The sequence below is a fragment of the Microcaecilia unicolor genome, chromosome 3 (genome assembly GCF_901765095.1).
Source record: "Microcaecilia unicolor chromosome 3, aMicUni1.1, whole genome shotgun sequence".
Classification (NCBI taxonomy): domain Eukaryota; kingdom Metazoa; phylum Chordata; class Amphibia; order Gymnophiona; family Siphonopidae; genus Microcaecilia; species Microcaecilia unicolor.
This window is the reverse complement of record NC_044033.1, coordinates 141,239,018-141,266,877: the sequence shown is the minus strand read 5'-3', so window position 1 is coordinate 141,266,877 and position 27,860 is coordinate 141,239,018. Positions and strand designations below refer to the sequence as shown.

The window sequence follows — 27,860 nt, the reverse complement described above, 5'->3', positions numbered from 1 at the left end:
TGATGGGACTGTCTGTAGGTCCTGATGGAGACCTTTAATTTTGTTGGCAAAGTATGTGGCAAAATCATTGCTGGTTAGTTGTGACTGGGAAGACTGGTTCTGTTGTGGGATTTGCCGTAGGCCATTTACTATTTTAAATAGTTGCTTAGTTGAATTTGCAGCTTGTTCTGTGTGGTAAGAAAATTTTGTTTTTTGGCTGCTGTTAAAAGCCTGGTGGTACATTGTCATGTGTTTCTTACAGCTGAGCTTGTTTTCATCTAAGTGAGATTTTCATAATTTTCTTTCAAGCTGACAGCCTTGATACTTAAGGACCCATAGTTCAGGTGAGAACCATAGGGAACGTTTGTTTGTAGAGCATAGGACCTTCTTTAGAGGAGTCATTTTTTCTAATTCCATTGCTAAGCATGCATTGCAGATATGAACCATCTGTTTTATGTAGTCCTTAATAGAAAATGTGATTAGAAAATAATCAGTCCGTGATAGGGGTGTTATCTCGATGCCATCAGCCTTATGTTCAAAGATGTCAACCCCTTTGCAGAACACCAAGTCTAGCATATGGCCATTTTCATGTATTGGAGATTTAATCACCTGATTGAATCCTAGAGCTGCCATCATATCAAGGAAGGCAGCAATAGTGGTGTCTGGGGTTCTGGTGTGTAGGTCAAAGTCTCTCATGATCAGTAACCTAGGGTAGCTCAGGGTTACCTCACTCACCAAATTCAGCAGTTCTCGCACAGATCATAAGCAACTAAACTGGTTCCTTATCTCCCAGATAGATTAGGAGGCATTCTGACTCAGGCAGGTGGGGGATGGGAGACTCTGCCCAGTCTCTCTTAAAGTTAGATGCATAAATCCTTTGAATATCGGGCCCTTATTATTTTATTGTATTAGTATAGAAATTGAAGCTGTAGAGTAGACTGTCTTAAGAAGTAGCAAAATTTTGTCCAACATGTGTATATTGTCCATACACTATCCAAACAAGGGTTCACTGGTGGATCCGAAGGAGCTATCTAATCCCTATGTGCTGGGTGTGCCTCAGCCTTCTTACATTTCTTACATATCTGTGGTTCCATGTTGCTTCTACAGAAAGGGTGGAAAATCTTCCAAGGAGGCCAAAGCCATTAGTATTTATCTTCTGGTTATAGGTTACTCAAATGGGCAGCCTTGGCCTCCCAGGAAATATACCTTCTTAACTTATATGACTCCTGTGAGGTTTCTACATGGAGCAGATTCTTTTAAAATGATTCTTAAACTTGATTCGTTCTTCAGTGTCAATTTTGTGGTTTGGATAATCGAAGACCCTTCTAGATGCCCATGACTGATATATTGTAACATTGCTTTATTTTATGGGGTGATGACTCCAAGCTTGTCATTTAAACTCCATGACTTAACCTCTTCCTTCGTTCTTTGGTATCCATCTTCATGGAAGACCTGTGACTGCTTTTGTACCATCTTTCTATGAGCCTTATTCAGTAAAGATTTTTTCATAGATACCAAAGGGGGAAGCATATTTTTAAATTAAGCCCCATGCCAGATTATTTTTTTAATCAACAGTATTATAATGCACTAAATTCTTACTGCTCTTACTTGCAGTATTTGAGAGCATAGTTTCCTTTTTGGATACACTTTGAAAGTTTTTGCTGTGACAAAATACCTTGAGTGCCATATGCATCCTCAGTCCACATGTACCCTGCATCTGGTGCAGTATTGCTGCTGTCTACAAATAAGAAGGAAAATTAGATTATTCTCCTCTGGTTTCTCACTCTTTATAAGTAAATGTTATCTTTGCCATACAGAGTAAGAAGCTTCCTTTTGTCAATACTGAACCTGGTTGCTTTCTATGAAGTGTCGGAGACTCTACTCTCTTATTTGGGCTCTGCCAGTCACGTCTTGTGTATGCTATTAATAATAAATAAAGGGTAGAATATTCATTGGATGCATAAGTATGTTTGCAATTACCTTTCCAATCATTTTTGTAGTACTGCAAAATTCTTGTTTTCATGGCACCATAGGGATGCCACAGTAATATCAAACAAATATGTGATACGATTCAGTATTCCCAAGAAACCTATATCATTACCAGGGTAAAAGGCCATAAAGGAACCATCTTGCCTGTTATCCAGAAGAGTGATACAACATGGTGCTTCAAAAGTATTCTATATCCAGAGAAAACAATTTCTACAATGGGGGTTCCCAAACCTGTCCTGGGAGAACCCCAGCCAGTCAGGTTTTCAGGATATCAGCAATGAATATGCATGCAAAGCTATCTCATGAATATTAGTATCTGGTATCCTGAAAACCTGATTGGCTGGGGATTTCCCAGGACACTGTTCTAAGGTATCACCATGGATTAAATTAGTGTAAGAGAAGGACTCTACATTCAGTATGATACTGGAATGCATTTCTATGGACTGTCTTACGTTGCTTTATGCTACAGGGATATATATTACCTTCTTTATTATTCAGTAAAAATGTGTTTGCATTTAAAAAGGAATGATGCCACCCTTCATAAATAATACACTATCACTAATCAGCCCACTAGTCATGACAGGATACTTAAGATAAGTCATGCTGAGCCAGACCAAGTTCCAGTCTTACAGTGGCCAATCTGGGTTACAAGTACTCAACAGATCCCAAAATGTAGATCTATTTCTCATAGCAATAGATAACTTACTTGGATTTAATTGTGCTGGTCCCTTTTTTGAGGTAGCCTGCTGAAGTCGAGTATAGCCTGTGGTTGAGAACAATAATGTGTCTATGATTGGTTGAGTATCCGAAGAGGGATGCACCAGTTTTTAGCTTCCTTAATCTCTATTATTATTGGCATGTCACTCTATTTTGCCCTGACATTGCATCTTTCCAAAGGTGTTTCGAGAAGAGACTGACTATAACATAAATATCCAGAAAGATATTGGCAATTTTATCCATTTCTGGATTTCAAATACCTGTGAAAATCTCTGTCAAGATCTTGGGAATGATTGTAGATAACAAGCTCAATTTCCAATCACACGTCTCATATGTGATAAAACATTATTTTGCATTAAGATTGATAAGATTTAATTTTGAATGTGAACGATTCTTGTCTTACTGCATGAATTTGTGATTAGTAGACTGGAATACCGTGACTTTCTCTTACAAGATGTTACACTTCCACAATCGGACGTCTTCAGTTGATTCAGAACTTGGCTCTAAAACTGATACATGGAGCCATGCCTCTTACTTTCTCATTATGAGCATTAGTTACCAGTAGCCTACAGGATTGCTTTCTAGTCCACAGGGCAGTTTACACTGGCTTACCGACTTAACATAAAAAGATATGCTCATCCCTTACACATCTTCTTGTTCACTCTGTTCTTTGTAATAAAAACCTACTTGTGATACCCCTCATATACAAAAAAAAAAAAAAAAAGCTTAGAGACAACTAGAAGCACTGTTTTTGTGGTAGTAGCTCCCAAGTTTTGGAATGAACTACCGCTTGATTTGAGGTTTGAATCCTCTTGTAACAAGTTTAATGCCAAAAACACATTATTTTAATTGGGCCTTTATGCTGAGACTTTTGCTTAGCTCCCTTGTAAATTTGGTGGGGTGACCCAATAATTAGGACTAGGGACTGTGATTGGATATACAAAGTTATCAAGGCTGGAGAAGGGGGAAAAGCTCAGGCATCTGGTAATTTTTTTTACATGAAACATGGTCTGATGAGGTGCCTTGTTTCGTATTCTGCCCAGCACTGTTGGTGTGACTGGAAAACAGCTGCCTTTGTGAGCCCGGTAGAGTCTCTGATGCAGAATATGAATCAAGGCACCTCTTCAGACCTGTATGGCTGGTTATGATTGGATTTGAGCAGCTTGAACAATATTCAGTCTTCTCTTTCCTCCCTCCCCTGTGATGTCTGGAATTCCTCCCTTCCCCTCATTTATCTCCCTTCCCTCCCTCCTCCCCAACCCCTGAACTGAGATAGCCCCCCCCCCCCCAAAAAAAACACCTGTAGACCAACCTCCCAACATACCTATAGGCCAGCCAGGCCAGCCCCCCCCCCCCCCCTACACTTTCCCCTCCGGGCCTACCATTTTGCTTGGTGGTCTAGTGGAGAGTTGGGGGGCACAAACTATTCTTAAGCAACTTTGCCCTGCTATCTTCATCGAATAGCTCTTGCCCCTGACTCTCCACTAGACCTCCAGGTGAAATGGTAGGCCCGGAGGGGAGGGTTGGGTTCATTTATAGTTCATACATGAGCTGTTATGACATAACTGTGGAGTGGAAGAGTAGCCCACTGCTGAGACCCAGGGTTCAATTCCCATTGCCACCACTTATGATCTTGGGCAAGTCACTTAACCCTCCATTGCCTCAGGTACAAAATTACATCTAATATAATAATTTGCTCCTCCAGCATTCCAATGTGTCTCACTGGGATCGTAACCACCTGCTGACATCACTCCTCCAACGTTCCAATGTGTGTCACTGGGATCGTAACCACCTGCTGACATCACTCCTCCAACGTTCTCCGTCCCCCCTCCCTCCCAGTTCCATGGGACCCTGGAACTGGGAGGGAGGGACAGAGGGAGGGGGGACCCTGGAAATGGGAGGGAGGGAGGGGGACACTGGAACTCGGAGGGAGGTGGAGGGGGCAGGGGAGAGATGCTGCACATGGATGGATGGAGGGGGCAGGGCACAGAGGACGTTGCCTGCATATGGATGAATGCAGGGGAGGGAGGGGACCCTGAAACTCGGAGGGAGGCAGAGAGGTGATAACCCTGGAACTCAGAGGCAGGGAGGGAGGGAGGGGACGACCCTGGAACTGGGAGGGAGGGAGGGAGGGGGACAACAACCCTGGAACTCGGAGGGAGGGAGGGGGACAATGACCCTGGAACTGGGAGGGAGGGGGGGACGACCCTGGAACTCAGAGGGTGGGAGGGGATGATGACCATGGAACTGGGAGGGAGGGGGGGGCCCTGGCACACACTCTCATGCTCACACACACACACTCTCTCTCTCACAGACACACTCGCACCCAGTCTCACTCTCTCTGTCACACACACACACTCGCACATTCACTCACTCTCTCTCTCTTTCTCTCTCTCTCTTTCTCTCTCTCTCACACAGTCACTCTCACACACACTCTCAAACATACACACTCCGAGGAAAACCTTGCTAGCGCCCGTTTCATTTGTGTCACAAACGGGCTTTTTTTACTAGTAAGAACATAAGCACCGCCATACTGGGAAAAGACCAAGGGTCCATCAAGCCCAGCATCCTGTCTCCAACAGTAGCCAATCCAGGCCTCAAGAACCCGGCAAAAACCCAAAAACAAAACAAAAATTTAAATTAATAATGTTCAATGGACTTTCCCTTCAGGAAGCTGTCCAAACCCCCTTTAAACTCAGCAATGCCAACTGCTGTCACTACATTTTCCAGCAACGAGTTCCAGAGTCTAACTACGCGCTGAGTAAAGAAAAGCTTTCTCCTATTTGTTTTAAATCTACCACATTCTAGCTTCATCTTATGTCCCCTGGTTCTATTATTGTTAGAAAGTGTAAACAAATGCTTCACATCTGTCCGCTCCATTCCACTCATTATCTTGTAGATTTATATCACCCCTCATCCGCCTCTTCTCCAAGCTGAAGAGCCCTAACCGTCTTAGCCTTTGCTCATAGGGAAGTCCTCCCATCCCTTTTACCATTTTCGTCGCCCTTCTCTGCACCTTCTCCAATTCCTTTATATCTTTTTTGAGGTGCGGTGACCAGAACTGAACACAATACTCGAGGTGCGGTCTCACCATGGAGCGATACAACGGCATTATAACATCCGCATGTTTGTTTTCCATCCCTTTATTTATTTATTTATTTTATTTATTGCATTTGTATCCCACATTATCCCACCTCTTTGCAGGCTCAATGTGGCTTACAATACATCATGGGTACTAGAAATAGGAGTGCATATACATTAGGTTTACAGAAGATTTGTGTTACATGGTGGTGAATTATATAATGGTGTTAAAGCAAAAGACATTATAAGACAGTGCTAGAAAGCAAAAGACATTATAAGACAGTGTTAGAAGTTCAGAAGATTATACATTTGCATGTTGATCTTTGTGATATATCTTGTCGAAGAGATAGGTTTTTAATAGTTTTCGGAAATTGGTCAGTTCATAGATCATTTTCAAGTTGTGTGGTAGTGCATTCCAGAGCTGCGTGCTCGTAAAGGAAAAGGTAGATGCATGCAATGATTTGTATTTCAAACCCTTGCATTTTGGAGGATGAAGAATGAGGGGTGTACGGGAAGATATTTTTGCTTTCCTGGGTGGTAGTTCTATTAGATCTGACATGTAGGCTGGGGTGTACGGGAAGATTTTTTTGCGTTCCTGGGTGGTAGTTCCATTAGATCTGACATGTAGGCTGGGGCGTTACAATGGATAATTTTATGGACTAAAGTGCAAAGTTTGAACGTGATGCGTTCTTTTAGTGGGAGCCAGTGTAGTTTTTCTCGTAAGGGTTTCGCGCTTTCGTATTTTGGTGTGCCAAATATTAGTCTGGCTGCCGTATTCTGAGCTGTCTGAAGTTTTTTGAGTATTTGCTCTTTACAGCCAGCGTAGAGTGAGTTACAATAGTCCAGGTGACTGAGTACCAGTGATTGTACCAGATTGCGGAAGACAATCCTTGGAAAGAATGGTCTAACTCTTTTCAGTTTCCACATTGAATGAAACATCTTTTTGGTTATGTTATTTGCATGGTTCTCAAGTGTTAGATGTCGATCAATGGTGACTCCGAGGATTTTCAGGGTGTCCGAAACTGGTAGATTTAGTTTGGGTGTGTTGATGGTGGTAAATTTATTCTTATTGTAATGAGAGGTGAGTACCGGGCATTGGGTTTTCTCAGCGTTGAGTTCCAGCTGAAATGCATCTGCCCAGGAATTCATAATATGTAGGCTCTGCTTGATTTCATTGGAGATTTCCCTTAAATCTTCATGGAATGGGATGAAGATCGTTACATCGTCAGCGTATATATATATGGGTTTAGGTTCTGATTCGATAGTAATTTGGCCAAGGGTGTCATCATTAGGTTGAATATGGTCGGTGAGAAGGAGGATTCCTGTGGAACTCCGCATTCAGGTTTCCATGTCGCTGATGTAATCGAGTTTGAAGTCACTTGATATGAGCGTGTAGTGAGGAACCCTTTGAACCAGTTGAGAACGTTGCCTCCAATTCCGAAATATTCGAGGATGTGTAATAAAATTCCATGGTCAACCATGTCGAATGCACTCGACATGTCGAATTGTAGCTATAGAATGTTGTTGCCGTTTGCTATCAATTGTTTGAATTTGTTCATAAGCGTGACTAGTACAGTTTCAGTACTGTGATTAGAACGAAATCCTGATTGAGAATCGTGTAATATCGAGAACTTGTTTATATAGTCTGTGAGTTGTTTGGTCACTATGCTTTCTGTTATTTTGGTAATTAAGGGAATGGATGCTACTGGTCTATAGTTCGTTAGTTCATTTGCATTTTTCTTTGCATCCTTGGGTATGGGGGTGAGTAAGATGTTACCTTTTTCACTTGGGAAGAGTCCATTTTGTAGCATATAGCTTATGTGGTTTGTTAGGTCTTTTATAAATTGTTGAGGGGCCGATTTCATGAGGTTGTTTGGGCATATGTCTGGTTTGCAGTGAGATTTGGCGAATCTTTTAAGCGTTTGTGAGATAAGATTTTCCGGTAGTATTGTGAATTCTGTCCAGATTCTGTCTGCTGGATATATTCCAGGGTCTGGGTCTAGGCAGTCCAGCAGTGTGCTATATTCGGTGTGGCTGATAGGTATTTTAAGTCGCAGTTGTATGATTTTCTCCTTGAAGTACTTCGCCAATTCGTCAGCTCCCGGTATGTCTTTGCTGTTGTTGGTGACTGGAGTGGTGTCTAATAATTTAGTTACAAGTTGGAAGAGTTTGTGTGTGTCTTTGTAGTTTGGTCCAATTTCAGTTTTGTAGTATTGTCTTTTGGTTTGTCTTATGGTATATTTGTATTTCCTTCGGAGTTGCTTCCAGTCGTTAAGTGTGGGATCGTCTTTCTTTTTGTACCAAGCTCGTTCTAGTTTCCTAACTTGTGTTTTAAGTTTTTTCAGTTCTTCGTTGAACCATGGTATTGAGTTGTTTCTGTGCGATTGTCACGACTATGGCCGTGACTACCCTCATACTTACCCTGTTTCAGGGAGTCAGTGGCTGTGCTGGCTTCTGCTTGTCTCTGTCTCTGTCTCTGTCTTAGTCTCTCTCTGGCTCTGTGTGCTGATTGCCCTACTGAACCTCACCTGTGTGGGCTATGCCTCTTCCAAGATGGCTGCCGCCTCTTCGTCTCTGCCAGTATCCAAGATGGCTCCCGCTGTTACTTTCTATGGGATGCCTGCTCTGAGTGTCAAGCCTCTGTTTGGTTGCAAGGTGATTGCTGCACCTGTGGCTCTGGTGTTGATGGGCTTTATTAGTCACCTGAAGACTACACTCCTGGCCTTTGCATTGCCATTCTCTCCGCAGTGCTTTAGGTCCCGAGGTTAGTGTGCTGTTAGCACCGTTTGCTTTCCTTGTCTTTTGTTCTGTGGGCTTCCAGCCCTTCTGTGTTTATTTGCTCTGTGGGTCTCCTACCCTTCTGTGGGTTTTAGCCCTTCTGTGTTTATCGCTTGGGGTTTCCAGCCCTTCTGTATTTATTTGCTCTGTGGGTCTCCTACCCTTCTGTGGGTTTTTGCCCTTCTGTGTTTATCGCTTGTGGGTTTCCAGCCCTTCTGTATTTATTTGCTCTGTGGGTCTCCTACCCTTCTGTGGGTTTTAGCCCTTCTGTGTTTTTCGCTTGGGGGTTTCCAGCCCTTCTGTATTTATTTGCTCTGTGGGTCTCCTACCCTTCTGTGGGTTTTCTGCCCTTCTGTGTTTTTCGCTTGTGGGTTTCCTGCCCTTCTGTGTTTGCTCTGTGTGAGTTTCTATGTTTGTTTCCAGTGCATGACTAGTTAGCTTTAGCCCGTCTGGCTTGTTGCCTGTGCCTAGCTCTGCTAGTTCTCTGTGTTTGTTTCCAGTGCTTGATTAGTTAGGTTCTCTGTGTTTGTTTCCAGTGCTTGAGTAGTTAGTGCTAGTTCTCTGTGTTTGTTCCTAGTGTTAGACTAGCCAGCTTAGGCACCGTCTGTTTGTTAGCTTGTGTACAGCTTTCCTAGTTCTCTGAGTTTGCTCTGTGTTTGTTCCTAGTGTATGACTTGGTAGCTTGGGCTCAGCTTTGCATTGTCAGCCTGTGTACAGCTTTCCTGTGTTTTGCTTTATGTATGTTTCGTGTGTATGACTGGTTTGCTTGGGCATAGCTTTCCTTCTAGCTTGTACAGTGGACTAGTCTTCTTGTGTTTAGCCTGCTGGTTTTCAGTGTGTGTTTCTTTTGCTTCTGGAGCTTCTGCCCTTGTTCTATCTGTTGCCAGTTCTCCTTGATACTGAGGCTCCAGCCGTAGTTTTGTTCCTTGTCCTGACCATTGCTTTGAATCTGCCTGCTGCCGGAACCCAGACACTTTCTGCCTTGCCTTCGCCTAGGTACCAGGGGGCACTCCTGGATCTTCATTCCTGCTGTTCCTGTAAGTCCTACCGGCTGCCAGAACCTGAGGGCTCAACCCGAGGGGGAAGGCAGTCAAGTGTAGGTGAAGTCTAGGTCCAGGGTGTTCCAGTTCCGCGGGTTCCGCTCCAGTGTGTTCCAGTCCAGCGGGTTTCCCTCCTGTATGTTCCTGTCCAGTGGGGCCACTCCAGTGTGTCCAGTCCCGCGGTCCCCACTCCAGTGCGCACCCGTCCGGTGCGTTCCAGTTCTGAGTATTCCTGTGTAGAACTCCAGTCCGGAGTTCCGGTCCAGTCTTGTCTCATCTCTACCTGTAGGTGATCTTGCCTGCCACTGCCGCTCCACGGTAGTGGCCCAAGGACTCACGAAACCAGTGCTCCCGGGGAAGAAGCCTGACAGTGTGCCAAGGTCCTCGTGCACGCGACAGAATGCAAAGGCCATGAGTCCGGCAAGATCATCCGCCCAGCGGGGACTACCGTCCATGTCCGAGATCCTCACGAACCATCCGGAGGTAGTCCTTAATTTGTGGTCCGATCCCTATATCAACCCAATTTTTTCTGTGAATCGTTTTTTGACCCTCCGCGACTACCGGAAGAAACTTTTGTCTGATCCAACCCTGAGAGATACTTTGGAAGCGGCAGCTGAGCGAAAGCGCCTCCAGAGGTGTAGGGTCCGCCATAGCCCAGTTTCGGATATTGATCCTTTGACTCAGCTTTATGAATACCGCTACAGACTTCTCGAGGAGCCAGCTCTGCGGGATACTCCAGAAGCGGAGGCTGAACGAATACGCTGTGGAAGGCCCATGCTCGGGGCTTCCCAGCGGGTGGTACAGAACAATCGGGGTGCCCCTCGCAGTTCAGCTCCTGTTCGGGATGTCAAGTCCAGCCAAGCTCCTAAGCCGATCCAAGGGGTACTTCTTACCAAGCCCCTGACCCCAGTTCAAGTAGCGCGGCCGCTTAAGAGCCTGAGTCCAGTCCAGGGGATGCTTCATACTGAACCTCCAATTCAAGTCCAAGTAACGATGCCACTTAAGGCTCCGAGTCCAGTCTGAGGGAGGCTTTCGATGGAGCCTCCGATTCCTGTTCGAGTGGCACAGCTGACCGAGCCTCCTGTCCTCCTTCAAGTGGCACGCCCTTTGAAGTCGCCGAGTCCAGTCCGAGGGAAGCCTTCGATGGAGTTTCCAAGGCCTATGCAAGTGGCACTCCGGGTCAAGTCTCCAGTTCTTGTCCAAGTGACCCGTCCAGTCCAGCCACTGAGTCCAGTGCGAGGGGGGCTTCTAATCAAGCCTCCGGTGCCAGTCCACAGGGTGGTTCAGGTGGCACCTCCGCTTCCAGTCTGGAGGGTACCTCCAATCAAGCTCCGAAGGCCAGTTCGAGTGGCGCTTCCGCTCGAGCCTCCGATCCCTGTCCAAAGGGTGTGTTCTGTCAAGCCTCAGTTAAAGTCCAGTTCGCGGGGCGCTCCCAGCCAAGCTCCTGAGTCCAGTTTGAGGGGCCCTGCCAGTCAAGCTTCTGATACCAGTCCGGGTCCCGGTCCCGGTTCAGCTCCTGTCCAGAGTTCCCGCTCCAGTCAAAACTCTGATTGTAGTCCGGGTCCCAGTCCCGGTTCAGCTCCTGTTCAGTCCGAAGCAATAGCTGAGAGAAGATGTGTTCAACGGCTTGGGGCCCGGAGAAACCCATTTTCTGCATTTCAGCCTGCTAGCATGCTCTGGGGATCCCAGGGCCGCCTCCTCTTGAACCCTGCTCGGCAGACGCTGCCTGAAGCTAATGTTAGAGAGACGTCCCAGTCCGGCCAGAGGGGGGCGCCCAGCCTTGCAGCTGAATCTCCTCCGAGTTCCAGTTCCAGCCAAGATGCTGAGCCTGCTCCGAGTTCCAGTTCCAGCCAAGATGCTGCACCTGCTCCAGGTTCCAGTTCCAGCCAAGATGCTGAGCCTGCTCCGAGTTCCAGTTCCAGCCAAGATGCTGGGCCTGTTCCGAGTTCCAGTTCCAGCCAAGATGCTGCACCTGCTCCGGGTTCCAGTTCCAGCCAAGATGCTGAGCCTGCTCCGAGTTCCAGTTCCAGCCAAGATGCTGAGCCTGCTCCGAGTTCCAGTTCCAGCCAAGATGCTGCACCTGCTCCAAGTTCCAGTTCCAGCCAAGATGCTGAGCCTGCTCCGAGTTCCAGTTCCAGCCAAGATGCTGAGCCTGCTCCGAGTTCCAGTTCCAGCCAAGATGCTACACCTGCTCCAAGTTCCAGTTCCAGCCAAGATGCTGAGCCTGCTCCGAGTTCCAGTTCCAGCCAAGATGCTGCATCTCAGACTCTAAGCCGGCATAGTGGTTGCCCAAAAAGACTTCCTGGTTTCAAGGGCCACTCCTCTTTTCAAGTTCCAGTTGTGCTTGCTACTGCCAGTCCAGTGATTCATGTTGGTGTGTTGAAGCCCATCAGGAGGTTTCACCACACTTACCCTTGGACACCTGAATCCCCTGTGGGGACCGGGAGGGGGGTCTTGAGGGGGAGGTACTGTCACGACTATGGCCGTGACTACCCTCATACTTACCCTGTTTCAGGGAGTCAGTGGCTGTGCTGGCTTCTGCTTGTCTCTGTCTCTGTCTCTGTCTCTGTCTTAGTCTCTCTCTGGCTCTGTGTGCTGATTGCCCTACTGAACCTCACCTGTGTGGGCTATGCCTCTTCCAAGATGGCTGCCGCCTCTTCGTCTCTGCCAGTATCCAAGATGGCTCCCGCTGTTACTTTCTATGGGATGCCTGCTCTGAGTGTCAAGCCTCTGTTTGGTTGCAAGGTGATTGCTGCACCTGTGGCTCTGGTGTTGATGGGCTTTATTAGTCACCTGAAGACTACACTCCTGGCCTTTGCATTGCCATTCTCTCCGCAGTGCTTTAGGTCCCGAGGTTAGTGTGCTGTTAGCACCGTTTGCTTTCCTTGTCTTTTGTTCTGTGGGCTTCCAGCCCTTCTGTGTTTATTTGCTCTGTGGGTCTCCTACCCTTCTGTGGGTTTTAGCCCTTCTGTGTTTATCGCTTGGGGGTTTCCAGCCCTTCTGTATTTATTTGCTCTGTGGGTCTCCTACCCTTCTGTGGGTTTTTGCCCTTCTGTGTTTATCGCTTGTGGGTTTCCAGCCCTTCTGTATTTATTTGCTCTGTGGGTCTCCTACCCTTCTGTGGGTTTTAGCCCTTCTGTGTTTATCGCTTGGGGGTTTCCAGCCCTTCTGTATTTATTTGCTCTGTGGGTCTCCTACCCTTCTGTGGGTTTTCTGCCCTTCTGTGTTTTTCGCTTGTGGGTTTCCTGCCCTTCTGTGTTTGCTCTGTGTGAGTTTCTATGTTTGTTTCCAGTGCATGACTAGTTAGCTTTAGCCCGTCTGGCTTGTTGCCTGTGCCTAGCTCTGCTAGTTCTCTGTGTTTGTTTCCAGTGCTTGATTAGTTAGGTTCTCTGTGTTTGTTTCCAGTGCTTGAGTAGTTAGTGCTAGTTCTCTGTGTTTGTTCCTAGTGTTAGACTAGCCAGCTTAGGCACCGTCTGTTTGTTAGCTTGTGTACAGCTTTCCTAGTTCTCTGAGTTTGCTCTGTGTTTGTTCCTAGTGTATGACTTGGTAGCTTGGGCTCAGCTTTGCATTGTCAGCCTGTGTACAGCTTTCCTGTGTTTTGCTTTATGTATGTTTCGTGTGTATGACTGGTTTGCTTGGGCATAGCTTTCCTTCTAGCTTGTACAGTGGACTAGTCTTCTTGTGTTTAGCCTGCTGGTTTTCAGTGTGTGTTTCTTTTGCTTCTGGAGCTTCTGCCCTTGTTCTATCTGTTGCCAGTTCTCCTTGATACTGAGGCTCCAGCCGTAGTTTTGTTCCTTGTCCTGACCATTGCTTTGAATCTGCCTGCTGCCGGAACCCAGACACTTTCTGCCTTGCCTTCGCCTAGGTACCAGGGGGCACTCCTGGATCTTCATTCCTGCTGTTCCTGTAAGTCCTACCGGCTGCCAGAACCTGAGGGCTCAACCCGAGGGGGAAGGCAGTCAAGTGTAGGTGAAGTCTAGGTCCAGGGTGTTCCAGTTCCGCGGGTTCCGCTCCAGTGTGTTCCAGTCCAGCGGGTTTCCCTCCTGTATGTTCCTGTCCAGTGGGGCCACTCCAGTGTGTCCAGTCCCGCGGTCCCCACTCCAGTGCGCACCCGTCCGGTGCGTTCCAGTTCTGAGTATTCCTGTGTAGAACTCCAGTCCGGAGTTCCGGTCCAGTCTTGTCTCATCTCTACCTTGTAGGTGATCTTGCCTGCCACTGCCGCTCCACGGTAGTGGCCCAAGGACTCACGAAACCAGTGCTCCCGGGGAAGAAGCCTGACAGTGTGCCAAGGTCCTCGTGCACGCGACAGCGATGTTCTGGTTTGGATTGGGGCAATGGTGTCTAGTGTTGATTTACATCTGTTGTCCCAATTTGAGAGGAATTGAGTTGTGTCTGTTTTGTTGTCCAACCGTCATTGTAGAACTGTTGCCAGAATTTAACCGGATCTATTTTTCCTCTTGTGGTGTAGGTTTTTCGTATTTGTTTGTTAGGTAAATCTTTCGTTCTCCATTGGAGGGTTATATGTGCTTTGTAATGGTCTGACCACAGTGTAGGTGACCATTTTGTGTATGTTAGTATAATGTTTGCGTCGTGGTCAAATTTGTATGTTATGAGGTCTAATGTGTGTCCTTTTTTGTGTGTTGGTTGCGTATTTTGTTCTTTTAGATCCCATAGTTGTAAGAACTCTCTACAGTCTTGGTATTTGTTGTGGTGAGATCTTCCAGGTGTAGGTTAATATCTCCTGTTATGATGAGGTTGGAGGAGGAGATGCAGGTATTCGAGATAAAGTCCATGAAGTGCGTTTGGCAATCTCGCCAGTTGCCTGGTGGTCTATAAAATATAACTGCGTTAAGATGTTCCTGTAGTTTGGGGTGATTGATTCTTATGGAAGCGATTTCAAGTTGTGGCAGTATGGATTCAGCTATGTTTGTGATATTGAACTCAGATCTGTATATTATGGCTATTCCTCCTCCCCTTTTTCCATTTCTTGTCCAATGTGTAATTTTACATCCAGGTGGGCATAGTTCTAGGATTATAGGATCTTGGAGGTTGTGGATCCAAGTTTCAGTGATGAAGAGGAAGTCCAGGTTCTCTGCAGTGATCCAGTCTGTTATATCCTCTGTCTTGGTCACTACTGATCTGGCGTTCACGTATCCAATTTGAATTGAATGGTAAGATTCGGTTAGGGTTGTTGAAGTCTTAATTTTTATTAATTGCCTGTTTTCCTGATATCTAATTTTGTTGTGTCCTTTCTTCCCTTTCTGTTGGTTGTTTCCATGTATATTTGTTTTACCTTTTAGTTGATTGCTGTTCTTTTGTTCTAGTGGGTTGTATATGAATTGTCTGTAGGGTGAATGTGTTGTAGGTAGATTGGTGTTTGTGTTAGGGATAGTCCATGCGTAGTATGTTAGGGAGAGGAAGTAGATTATGATAATCAATTTGTTGGTGTTCATGTTGGCTCTTGGTCTGAAATTTGTAATATGTATATAAGTATAGATCAGGTAGCAGATCGTGCCTCCTTATGGTATTATTGGATGTCTCACAGTCGTTTATAGGACGTTTGTGAGGTAGGCATTTAGGATGCTAAGAGCAAGTAATTTGAAAGGCTTAGGATGTGTTTAAAGTAACAAGGCAAATTAGAACATTTAAACATTTAAGTGTAGCAATTCGTTTGTGGTGCGGGGCTATTTAGAAGCAGGTGGTTAAAGCAGAGCATTTAAAAGATCCTGAGATACATTTAAGGGTAGCAGTGCAGTTAAGGTAATTATGCTGATCAGATTTAGGAGTTTTCTGCTATAATATTACAGCAGACAGGGTAGCAATTCGGTTAAGGCATCTATGTTCACAATTTATCACAGGAATTCTTTGCTACGATATTACAGCATTAGAGCGTCTATGCTAGCAGTTTATCATAATACTCAACATTCTGTGCGCCTTCTTATCCGCCGCAGCACACTGAGCAGAAGTTTTCAATGTCTTATCAATGATGACCCCCAGATCCCTTTCTAGGTCTGTAACTCTGTAATTCAGGTTCCTCTTTCCCACATGCATCACTTTGTAAGTCCTCTGGGAACAAGGAAATACCTAGCCTATCTGAATGTAATTCACCTTGAGCTACTGCTGAAAAGGCATGATCATAAATCTAAACAAAAATAATAGCTTTCCAATGGACTTACTAGAAACCTCATGTTGAGATGCATAAATAAAGTATGGTTCAAAATATATACTTTCTCTATTCTATGCTGTGTTCCTTATTTCATCCAGAGAAAATGTTGTGTCACAGAGAAAGAATTTACATGGTATGTGATACTTTATATGTATTTCTGAGTTTGATTTGTCCTTGCCATTCTCAGGGCACACACTGTAGAAGTCTGCCCAGAACTCTTCTTGTACTAAAAGTTCTGAAGCTAATGTCGAAGCCCCTTAAAATTTACACTCAAGCCCATCCATATCTATTCAGTCACGATCAGGGCATAGACTGTCAAAGTCTGCCCAGCACTGTTGGTGTGACTGGAAAACAGCTGCCTTTGTGAGCCCGGTAGAGTCTCTGATGCAGAATATGAATCAAGGCACCTCTTCAGACCTGTATGGCTGGTTATGATTGGATTTGAGCAGCTTGAACAATATTCAGTCTTCTCTTTCCTCCCTCCCCTGTGATGTCTGGAATTCCTCCCTTCCCCTCATTACCGGCGTCGCCACCCAATCTCCGCTAAGATTCTGTGGATCCATTCCTTCTAAACAGGATTCCTTTGTGTTTATTCCACGCATGTTTGAATTTCATTACCGTTTTCATCTACACCACCTCCCGAGGGAGGGCATTCCATGTATCCACCACCCTCTCTGTGAAAAAATACTTCCTGACATTACTCCTGAGTCTGCCCCCCTTTAACCTCAATTCATGTCCTCTAGTTCCACCACTTTCCCATCTCCAGAAAAGATTTGTTTGCGAATGAATACCTTTCAAATATTTAAACAAAGTTTGTTAAAGTTGCACTATTGATCAGAACTTGGTGCAGTTTTACAATTTCAAGATGAAAACATAACGCTGTCCTCTCCATAAGATGCTTAGACAAACATCTGAGAAACCAGAGTAGCAGGATGGTATTAAGGCAGAAACAGTTTACATCTTGAAAGGTAAAAGAAAAAACCCTTTTTCTTGTAAATATCCTATATTTTTTTTCATGGGTATACTGGCTGCCAGTATGACTTGGCTTTTTCATTTCAGAAGTTTGGGTTTTTTTTTGTACTTAACGCTCATACTTTCAACCTGCCTGTTCTGCTCTCCTGTAGTTACTGTTCTCTCATTTCATACTACAGGGCACATTGAACAGTGCACAGTCTGACACAGTGACATAGAGCTAAGCTGGTGAGTTACTTTTTATGGTACTGGGATCCCCCTGGAGGTTCTAAGGGACAACTACAATTGACAGCTGGAGTTAAAATATTTGATGTTTTCTAAACCTTCACAGTTAAAAACCCTCTCTTCAGGTATATTAAACAGTGGCGTGGTATGGATGGCGTAAATAATGTCTCACTCCTGCATAAGCCCTGTCAACTGTGGCAGTAATACTATCCTGCTGTGTGACTTACCTTTCTTTACAGTTCAATGTATAAGCAGTGGAATGAGCTGGGCCATCAGGACTATGACCCAACCAATATATTGTTCCAATGGCATCAGCAACTAGGAAGCTTGTAGATCAGGGTTATAGTTTGGTTTCTTTGCATATCAGCCTCCAGCACAATTTCTCTCCTCCAAATAAACAAACATGGCACATCACTCTGCTAACACATCCCTAAAATCCTCAACAATCCCAGATCCTCTTGTAACCCCATGGCCAACCCCTAGGTCTTAAATGAGGGTCAGTTTGGTAGTCAAGTTAATGGGGCAGGAATGATCTGCCTCCATTCCTGCCCCATAGCAGCTTTGAGTTCAAAATGGTGGTTATGACCTCTAGTGGTAGTCTCATGGTACTACTGTTAGGGATCTATCATATAAGGAGCAAACCTTATTGGTCAAATTAATTAATTACAATTTCTGCTCTGAAGAACATGATTAACTTACCAAGACTAGTGGATGTACCTGTGGGTTTCCGCGCAGAGGTTGCAGAATCTTGACGTGGAGAATCTATATGGTTTTAGAAGAAGAGGTAGTTTCAGCACTTACAGGTCACTAGAACGGGGTTTCCAGGATATCAAAAACGAATAAGAAAATGTTCCTAGAAGAATGGCATGCCATATACACCAGGCAACAAGAGGTTTGTTGAAATCTATTTTGTTACAGTGTACATCCAAATGAGTTCAGTGCTCACGCGGATGTACATTGCTACTGGATGTCTTCTTACTGGAGGTGAAGGTTACTTGATGCTCTGTCTTGAGTTACAGTACCTTGTAAAGGTTTTCATATCCTTGTACATTTTTTTTACATGTAGTGGCTAAAATTTCTGAGCCTGATATTTAAAGGCACCTGCTATTCGGTAAATGCCACTGGCTCGGTCTATCCAGAGATTTTCTGCAGGATTATCCTGATAGTGTTGCTGAAAATCATTACTGACTGCTGTGACACTATCCGGATAGTGCTGGAACAAAGCATCACGGTTTCAAGAGTTATCTGGATAGTGGCAAACTCTCAGTCCAATATTTGTCCTAAGTGGCCTGGATAGCAGACTGAATCTCACTGCCATCCCAATAATGCTGGCAGCCACTGCTCTATCAAGATATTCAGTGTTGCTCACTATCTGGATGTTGGCACTGAATATTTGTATTTTTTTAAACCAATGACTGCAGCAGCTGAATATTGAGCCATACAATTGAAAATGAATTATCTTGGATCTAGTGTGATGAGGTACACTCCTAGGACAACCCTTCACTAACAGACTGACTGTGCTCTGGTTATTCCTTCTAATAAGGAGATAAGATTGGTGGTGACTAGGAATCAAACATTGGCAGGAACAGTGCTGGCTTTTGGGAACAATCTTTCTGAAGAGCTTATAGCAGAATTGTCTTACCTTGTATTTGGGAGGAAAAAAACCCTGCCAAGAACTGCCAGTCCTGCCACTGCGATGACTTTGTCATAGTCATCACAATGAGGGACCTTTGGGCTTCCAACAACACCGCTTTATCAGTAGTAGTCTCACCACCAAGGTAAACAACAAGCATCCCCTCATTCATGCCTTGCAGTGCAAAACTCTCTTACACAGTTTATATAAGATACTGAAGACTGTATGTCTGTGAAGCTCTCTCCTCCGCAGCTTCCCATGGCGATATAGCAAATTCTAATAAAACCTTGCAGTCCGTAGCTTCAGTGTCTGGATGGGGTGGTGAACTGGCTCCTCTTCAGAGCTAGAACCAGTTTCCAGAGAACTCCTGTTATCAGGTTTTAGTCCAACAACCTTGCTCTGCAAAGCAGCTGGATACTCAGTCTGTTGGGAACCATGAATCAGCTCCTGAATTAGTCCTTGTGCTGAACTTAGCACAGAAAGATACAGTTCACATAAGTTCTGGCAATTCAGTCCCTCTCGTCAGAGAGGTGTGTACACCATCAGCTCTTCTTTTCTTCTCCTTTGTTTCTCCTTTCCTTCTCCTACATCTAACATTGGCACTGCCCTCCAGGTCCCCAGATGACAATCCAAAACCAATCAGGAATCATATACCTTTGTCCTGCCACTGCGATGACTTTGTCATAGTCATCACAATGAGGGACCTCTGGGCTTCCAACAACACCACTTTATCAGTAGTAGTCTCACCACCAAGGTAAACAACAAGCATCCCCTCATTCATGCCTTGCAGTGCAAAACTCTCTTACACAGTTTATATAAGATACTGAAGACTGTATGTCTGTGAAGCTCTCTCCTCCGCAGCTTCCCATGAGATATCTGGAAGACTAGTACAAGTATACAACATGGCCTTGGATGAAGTCAGCTAGCACAGCTGTGCCAGGAAGAAATGCAGAATCCATGTTTGTTCACAAAAGATGTTTCATAGCCTAACCGGTCCTCAGGCCTACCAAAGATGAGATACAGGGAATACCCCTTTAGGCTGTGGGTCAGTTAAGGTTTAAGTTGCTCCATCTTAAGAGCCTCCTGACTCACTGAATGTGCTGCATATCAGTTGAGGTTCACCATCTTGCACACCTCCTGACTATGGAATATCTTTGTGTTGGTTGAGGTTCTGTCTACCTTGTTGGTGTGGCTATGCATTCATTGTGCAATGTAATGAGAGGGGTCCCTATTGATTGACACTATGATTATGAGACCATGGCTTGGCTGGTTGAAATACTGAACATTACAGAGCTGCATGATACCCTTAGAGGACTACTCACAAAGAACTTTCTTTCTGTCTCCATCTACTGATTGACAGACTCAACGAATCCCAAAGGAATGAAAATTATCAGGTAAGACATAATTTCTCCATATATATAAACACACATACACTCAGTGCTATTTAACTAGGTAGGAGAGGTTCCAATCTGGATAAACAGTACTGACCCAATCACCAGCTAATATTCAGTAGCACTTAGCTGGAGAGTGCTGTTCAATATATCAGCACAGATGACCACTGCACTATCTGGTCAGTGTTGGGGTGGTCCAGCCAAGTCTGGGTGGTCCTAGAAATTATCCAGGCACTGCCACATAAAAAGGAGGAGAAATAGCCTAGTGATTAGAGTATTAGGCTGTGAACCAGAGACTAGGGTTCAAATCCCACTGACACTCCTTGAGGCTTTAGACAAGTCACTTAACCCTCCATTGCCTCAGATACGTAACGGAATTCAAACATGCGTGGGATATACATAAAGGAATCCTGTGCAGAAGGAATGGATCCTCAGAAGCTTAGCCGAAATTGTGTGGCAGAGCCGGTGGGGGGAAGAGGGGTTGGTGGTTGGGAGGCGAGGATAGTGGTGGGCAGACTTATACGGTCTGTGCCAGAGCCAGTGGTGGGAGGCGGGACTGGTGGTTGGGAGGCGGGGAATAGTGCTGGGCAGACTTATACGGTCTGTGCCAGAGCCGGTGGTGGGAGGCGGGGCTGGTGGTTGGGAGGAGGGGATAGTGCTGGGCAGACTTATACGGTCTGTGGCCTGAAAAAGACAGGTACAAATCAAGGTAAGGTATACACATATGAGTTTATCTTGTTGGGCAGACTGGATGGACCGTGCAGGTCTTTTTCTGCCGTCATCTACTATGTTACTATGTTATGTTACTATGATACAAACATAGAGGCCCTTTTACTAAAGCTTAGCATGTGCTAATGGCAGTTAGCTTGCACTTAGTGCCTTATAGCCCATAGGTATAAAATAGAACATGCAGTACTTAGCATGTATTAATGTCTGTTAGTGCTCTCTAACATTAGTAAAAGGGAAAGGAAAATTCTTATCGTACCTGAGCTACTACGGGAAAGGCATGAGCTAAATACTATTAACCAGGGTTATTTACAAAGTTGTGTTAAGTACTAACCCGTGCTTGCCACAGCAATAAAATGACTTACTGCAGGGTGCTCTGAGGCATCATGTGGTCACGTTGGGATGTGTGCGTGTTATCCCGTGCTAAAAAATACAATTTATTTTTTAGTGCTGGGGCAGGTCTGGGGGCAGAGTGGGCATTTTCTGTGCTAATTAGTTAGCATATGGGTATTGCTGCATGCAAACCAATTAGCACAGGTTTAGTGAGTGAGTCCCTACTGCTTACAAAATAGGTGGCGGCGGTAAGTGCTCAGGTACTAATGGGAAAATTAATGCGTGGTCATTAATAAGGAAAATAGAAAAATATGGCTATTTTATCCAAGCGATAAAAATGGTCTTAGCAAGTGGGAATGACTTGCGTAAGGCCACACTAAAGTCACTTTTTACTGCTATTTGGTAAAAGGGCCCTAAAATTTCTAAAAATAATATAAAGTTGTCCTAACTCACTCAGATAGTTATCTAGGTACCAGCACTGAATATCAGCGATATCCAGATAACTTCCAGCACCTGCCAAAGACCCAGATATTCAACGCTGAATACGGGATCCTAACTCTGCCCACAGCATTCAGAGTTTCCAACAACCCTGGAATACCAACCAGATTACATTTATGCTGAGGTGCCAAGCGAACTAACATAGTAACGCCTATTCTTTAACAATTACTTATATTCCTTGGACAGCAGAAAAATCTGATAATTTTACCTGCACCGGTGCGAGGAAGGTTTCTGTTGCTTTCAAAAGTTGATGCCCTGAATGCTTTAAAAACATGCTTTGGTCAGTGTACAGAACTCAAACGTGACAGAGAAAAACATAATTCTCTTGAAGCTGTAAAGTCTAGCTATTCCGGAGGCTAGGAGTCTTTTGGCATACCTTGGTTCTGTCCTCTTCCTTGTGCGGCCTGAATCTGTCCTGAAGTGTTGAAAAAGAAATGTACAGCTGTAATCACTTTCATTGCAGATTATTACAGTATTCTTAACAATATAGCATTCTAGCGAAAACTGAAATCTTTGTAGGTTGTGAGATCATTTTAAAGGACCAATAAAAAGACTTCTTTGACAGGCCTCTGCTGCAGGTGGTACCTGGGGCCTCATTTGCCAGGAGTAGGTGGTTGCCTAGGGCAACAGCTTTGTGGGTGTGGCAAAGAGCACTGCAGCTAAAACAGAGCGATAGGTTTGGGCAGTCATGCTGCTAATTCAAAAGAACCATCAGTGTTTATTTTTACCTACAGGAAGTGTGGGCAGTTTTCAAGTGACCCATTTAACCAGGTAAATGGCATTCAGAAATTACCCTCCTCATATATGTAGAGCACATCACAATATGCCATGCTATGCAGAGGCAGGAGGAACATTCTGGAACCCTGTTTCAGAGTAGTGCCAGTCAAACTAATGAAGTCTATTCTAGTTAACCCTTGAAGTGATTACAGATTGTTCTGCCTTTTTCCCCAACACATGCCAAGTGTGGCAGCCGTCCTCGCTACGCCACTGATTCAGAGGCAGACATTTATTGCCAAAACACAGATCTGTCGAGCTTCATACCTGCGTCCACATCACAAAGGGGAAATGGGACTTGATATACCGCCTTTCTGAGGTTTTTTGCAACTACATTCAAAGTGGTTTACATATATTCAGGTACTTATTTTGTACCAGGGGCAATGGAGGATTAAGTGACTTGCCCAGAGTCACAAGGAGCTGCAGTGGGAATCGAGCTCAGTTCCCCAGGATCAAAGTCCACTGCACTAACCACTAGGCTACTCCTCCACTCCAAAGACTCCTGAGGCAGGCCTGTGGCCGAAACACAGATCTATGTCGAGTCTGTAATAAAGTTTACCATTGTAACTTATCTGTCCCAGTCCCTGTACGTGGTCCAACATGCCCAGTTACAGTAGCTATGCAGGCATCGGCACAAAAGATGGCAGTGCTGCTTAACTCTTAGGTCGTCTCTGACTCCACCCTGGACCACCCTGGCACTAACTGATAACTAGAAAGCAAGAAAGTAGGGAAAAGACGTGGCCAACCAAATAAACAATGTAGTCCAGAGGTGGATGATACCAAATTTATTCAGTAGATATCAAAGCACATACAGACTCGACACTGAACCGTGTTTCAGCAACACAATGCCTGCCTCAGGAGTCAGTGTATCTGATGTATGGTATCTGTAACATATACTTATTTTATTTATTTTATTTATTTGCATTTGTATCCCACATTTTTCCACCTATTTGCGGGCTCAGTGTGGCTTACAATACATTGTGAATGATGGAATTGCAATTGGTTGCAGTACAATTCTGAGTTACATTGTGAAAAGTTATCGAAAACAAAGTAAATACAGGGTATCATTTGGGGATGGAACAGCGGAGTATGTGGGAGTACAGTTGGTTGCAGTGCGCTTATAGGTTACATTAGGAAGAATTGTAAAAGACAGAGTAATTCGGGATATCATTCGGGAATAGAACAGCGGAATAAAACAGTGGCAAGTTGAAAGGGGGACAAAACAGTATCGGGGGACATGAAGGTCTAATAATTTTATCTGTGGGTGGGGTTTTAGGATTGGTTGGAGTGCGGGAGAGGAGACTTCAAGAGAGAGTGTGTAGGTGCGTATTTATTAAATTGTATGGGTTTCATGTGTTTTGATCCTTGCTGTAGATTTTCTCGAAGAGATAAGTCTTCAGTGATTTGCGGAAGTCGGTCAGTTCGTAGATCGTTTTCAAGTTGCGTGGTAGTGTATTCCAGAGTTGTGTGCTCCTGTATGCGAAGGTCGATCCGTGCAGTGCTTTGTATTTTATGCCTTTGCACTTAGGGAAATGGAGATTGAGGAAGGTTTGGGACGATTTTTTAGCGTTTCTGGGTGGCAGGTCTATTAAGTCAGACATATATGCAGGGGCTTCGCCGTGAATGATTTTGTGGACTAAGGTGCATACTTTAAAAGTGATGCGTTCCTTGAGTGGTAGCCAGTGTAGCTTCTCCCGTAAGGGTTTTGCACTTTCGTATTTTGGTTTTCCGAAGATGAGTCTGGCTGCTGTATTCTGGGCTGTTTGAAGTTTCCTCAGTATTTGATCTTTGCATCCTGCGTATATTGAGTTGCAATAGTCCAGATGACTGAGTACGAGTGACTGCACTAGACTGCGGAAGACAGATCTTGGAAAGAATGATCTAATTCTCTTCAGTTTCCACATGGAGTAGAACATTTTTTTTGTTGTGTTGTTCGCATGAGTTTCGAGTGTTAGGTGGCGGTCAATAGTGACTCCAAGGATTTTTAAAGTTTCTGAGATTGGCAAAGTTAGTTTAGGTGTGTTAATGGCGGTAAGTTTCTTCGTGTTGTATTGGGAGGTTAGTATGAGGCATTGAGTTTTTTCTGCGTTCAGTTTCAGTCGGAATGCATCTGCCCAGGTGTTCATGATGTGTAGACTTTGGTTGATTTCATTAGAGATTTCATTGATGTCTTTTTTGAATGGAATATATACCGTTACATCATCGGCATATATATATGGATTAAGGTTATGAATTGATAGAAGTTTTGCCAGGGGAGTCATCAGTAGATTGAAAATGGTTGGTGAGAGGGGGGATCCTTGCGGTACTCCACTGTCAGGTGTCCATGCAGCAGACTTATTTGAGTTTGATGTGACTTGATATGAGCGTGAGGTTAAGAACCCCTTGAACCAGTTTAGAACATTGCCTCCAATTCCAAAGTATTCAAGGATGTGTAGTAGGATTTCGTGGTCTACCATATAAAAGGCACTTGACATGTCAAATTGTAAGATGAGTATATTGGTGCCGGTTGCAATCATTTGTTTAAATTTGGTCATTAGGGTAATTAACACTGTTTCTGTGCTATGATTTGACCGGAATCCTGATTGGGAATCATGTAGTATGGAGAACTTGTTGAGGTAGTTTGTAAGTTGTTTGGTAACCACCCCTTCGGTTATTTTGGTTGTTAATGGTATTGATGCTACTGGTCTGTAATTAGTTATTTCGCTTGCGTTTTTCTTTGTATCTTTGGGTATTGGGGTGAGTAAAATGTTTCCTTTTTCTTTTGGGAAAAGTCCATTTAGTAGCATGAAGTTCATATGGTTAGTGAGGTCTATTATGAATTGTTGAGGGGCTGATTTCATGAGGTTGTTTGGGCAGACATCTAGTTTGCATTGGGATTTGGCAAATCTTTTGAGCGTTTTAGAGATGAGGTCTTCTGATAGTGGTTCGAATTCGGTCCAGATCCTGTCTGCTGGGTATATTCCGTCTTCTGGGTCTAGACAATTTAGGAGTGTTGTATATTCAGTAGAGCTGGTGGGTATTTTGAGTCGTAGTTGTATGATTTTTTCCTTGAAGTATTTTGCGAGGTCGTCGACTCCTGGTGTATCTTTGCTATTGTTTGTTACTGGTGTGGTGTCTAGCAGTTTGTTTACAAGGTAGAAGAGTTTGTGTGTGTCTTTGTAGTTTGGTCCAATCATTGTTTTATAGTGTAGTCTTTTAGCTTGTTTGATGGTATATTTGTATTTCCTCCTGAGTGATTTCCAGGCATTCAGTGTGTGTTCGTCTTTCTTTTTATTCCATGCGCGTTCTAGTTTTCTGACTTGTGTTTTGAGTTTTTTCAGCTCTTCAGTGAACCATGGATTTGTTTTTTTCCTGTGTGATGTTCTAGTTTGGATTGGGGCAATTGTGTCTAATGTTGTCCTGCATATGTCATCCCATGATTGGAGGAATTGAATGGCATCTGTATTTGTTGACCATTCGTTTTGGTAGACCTGTTGCCAGAAAGTTGTGGGGTCTATTTTTCCTCTCGTGGTGTATGTTGTTCTTTCATGTTTGTTAATTGCATTTCTGTGTATTTTTTGCCAGTGGAGGGAGACCATCGCTTTGTGGTGGTCTGTCCATGGTGTGGGTGTCCATCTTGTGTCTGTAAGTAGGAGAGTTGAGTCTGAGTCGAATTTGTGTGTAATGATGTCCAGTGTGTGTCCTTTTTCGTGTGTTGGTTGATTATTAGGTGCGTGTAGATCCCAGAGGTTTAAGAAGTCTTTGCATTCTTGTGTGCCTGTTGAGGTATCGTCCTCAAGGTGTAGGTTGATATCTCCTATTATGAGGATATTAGAGGCAGAGACACATGTATTGGAGATGAAGTCCATAAGTTGCTTATGGGAGTCTTTCCATTTTCCTGGTGGCCTGTAGAGTAGTATCATGTTGAGGTGTCCTTGTAGGTTTGGATGAGTGATTCTTGTTGAGGCAATCTCGAGTTGTGGTGTGGTGGATTCGCCAGTGGTTGTTATGGTAAACTCAGATTTGTAAATTATGGCTATTCCGCTGCCTCTTTTTCCTTTTCTTGCCCAGTGGGTTATTTTGTATTCTGGTGGGCATGTCTCTATGATGGCGGGGTCTGTAGGGCCATGGAACCATGTTTCCGTGATACCTATGTGATAGGCTAAGGCTAGAGAATACCGAGATTAAACTTTTATGAGAGCCAAAACGCTGTTGTGGTATCCATACTGCAAAAGGTGAGTGTGATGGTGTTCAGATCCTATCTTCTGCAGCAATGTCCTGTTAAGTGCTGTTAAATATTAGCTCCTGGGCCACCCAGTGCAATTTCATTGGGCAGGATCCTCTTCTGCTCAGTCACATCGCTTTAAATATTGACCCCCAAATATTTTAAGTTTAGACTACATGATTAATATCTTATGAGTGCACCAGTAAGGTTGCATGTATTAGCGACCCACACAGGCATGTGCCTTTCTACCCAGATTTTATCACATAGGTATGTACTTCTATACCCAGTTTTTATCTGCATTCAAAATTTGAGATAAACTAGACAGAGTTTTATATATAGATTATTTCTTAGTTATGTTGTTTATCTAGGCATCTGACTACACTAACTAAAGACCAGTCATTTTAAACTGGCAGGTAAGGCCACTGGGTTTTTTTGAATTTTGGAGGTTGAGATTCTTATTTACAACACCTTATTCCATTTTTTTTGTACCCCTGATGCAGCCTGAGGGCAAGACATGGCCATGTCGGGTAACCTTGTAATAAACCACTTCTGTTACCCTCTTGTTCTATTTTTTTGTCTTTTTGATCTGCTCTTGTTGTTGGTTTGCTATTTCTGTGGCATATCTTTGCCTTTTTTTTGTTTTTATCTGATGTTACATTTATCCAGTCAATATCTTGGTAATTGAAATCGCCCATTATTATTGTGTTGCCCAGTTTGTTAGCCTCCCTAATTTCCGATAACATTTCTACATCTGTCTGTTCATCCTGGCCAGGTGAAAGGTAGTATACTCCTATCACTATCCTTTTCCCCTTTACACATGGAATTTCAATCCACAGTGATTCCAAGAAGTGTTTTGTTTCCTGCAGAATTTTCAATCTATTTGATTTAAGGCCCTCTTTAACACACAAAGCTACTCCTCCACCAATTCGATCCATCCTATCACTACAATATAATTTATACCCTAGTATGACAGTGTCCTACTGGTTATCCTCCTTCCACCAGATCTCAGAGATGCCTATTATAACTAATTTTTCATTTAGTGCAATATATTCTAACTTCTCCATCTTATTTCTTAGGCTTCTGGCATTCACATGTAGACATTTCAAACTATGTTTGCTCCTATTTACATCTTGCTCATTAGTTGACAGTGTTAATTTGCAATTTTTTGTCTTTTACTTAAGGTCACCTGATCTACTATGGTCTCTTTAGCAACCTTGCTATCGTGATACCCTATCTTCCCTGTTTTGTTGATATCTTGTTCCAAACCATGCGTTTTTGAATGACTGTTGGCCTTCCCTCAGGTTCTAGTTTAAAAGCTGCTCATTTCATATACCATGTAAAATGAGTTTATCTT

General features: G+C 44.1%; 1 protein-coding gene across 2 annotated transcripts in view; it reads right to left on the bottom strand.

Moving 5' to 3' along the window:
* VIT (vitrin) overlaps positions 1 to 27,860 on the bottom strand; it is a 144,802-nt gene that overhangs the window by 39,939 nt on the left and 77,003 nt on the right. The window contains exons 9-14 of one of the 2 annotated variants that reach the window (XM_030196407.1): positions 21,905 to 21,943; positions 21,737 to 21,790; positions 17,647 to 17,709; positions 2,675 to 2,731; positions 1,828 to 1,899; positions 1,655 to 1,717 (exon numbers count right to left, since the gene is read on the bottom strand). In XM_030196407.1, coding sequence (XP_030052267.1) covers positions 1,655 to 1,717; positions 1,828 to 1,899; positions 2,675 to 2,731; positions 17,647 to 17,709; positions 21,737 to 21,790; positions 21,905 to 21,943 — 348 coding nt within the window. The remainder of the gene's footprint in view (positions 1 to 1,654; positions 1,718 to 1,827; positions 1,900 to 2,674; positions 2,732 to 17,646; positions 17,710 to 21,736; positions 21,791 to 21,904; positions 21,944 to 27,860) is intronic. The other variant, XM_030196409.1, reaches the window with a different exon arrangement.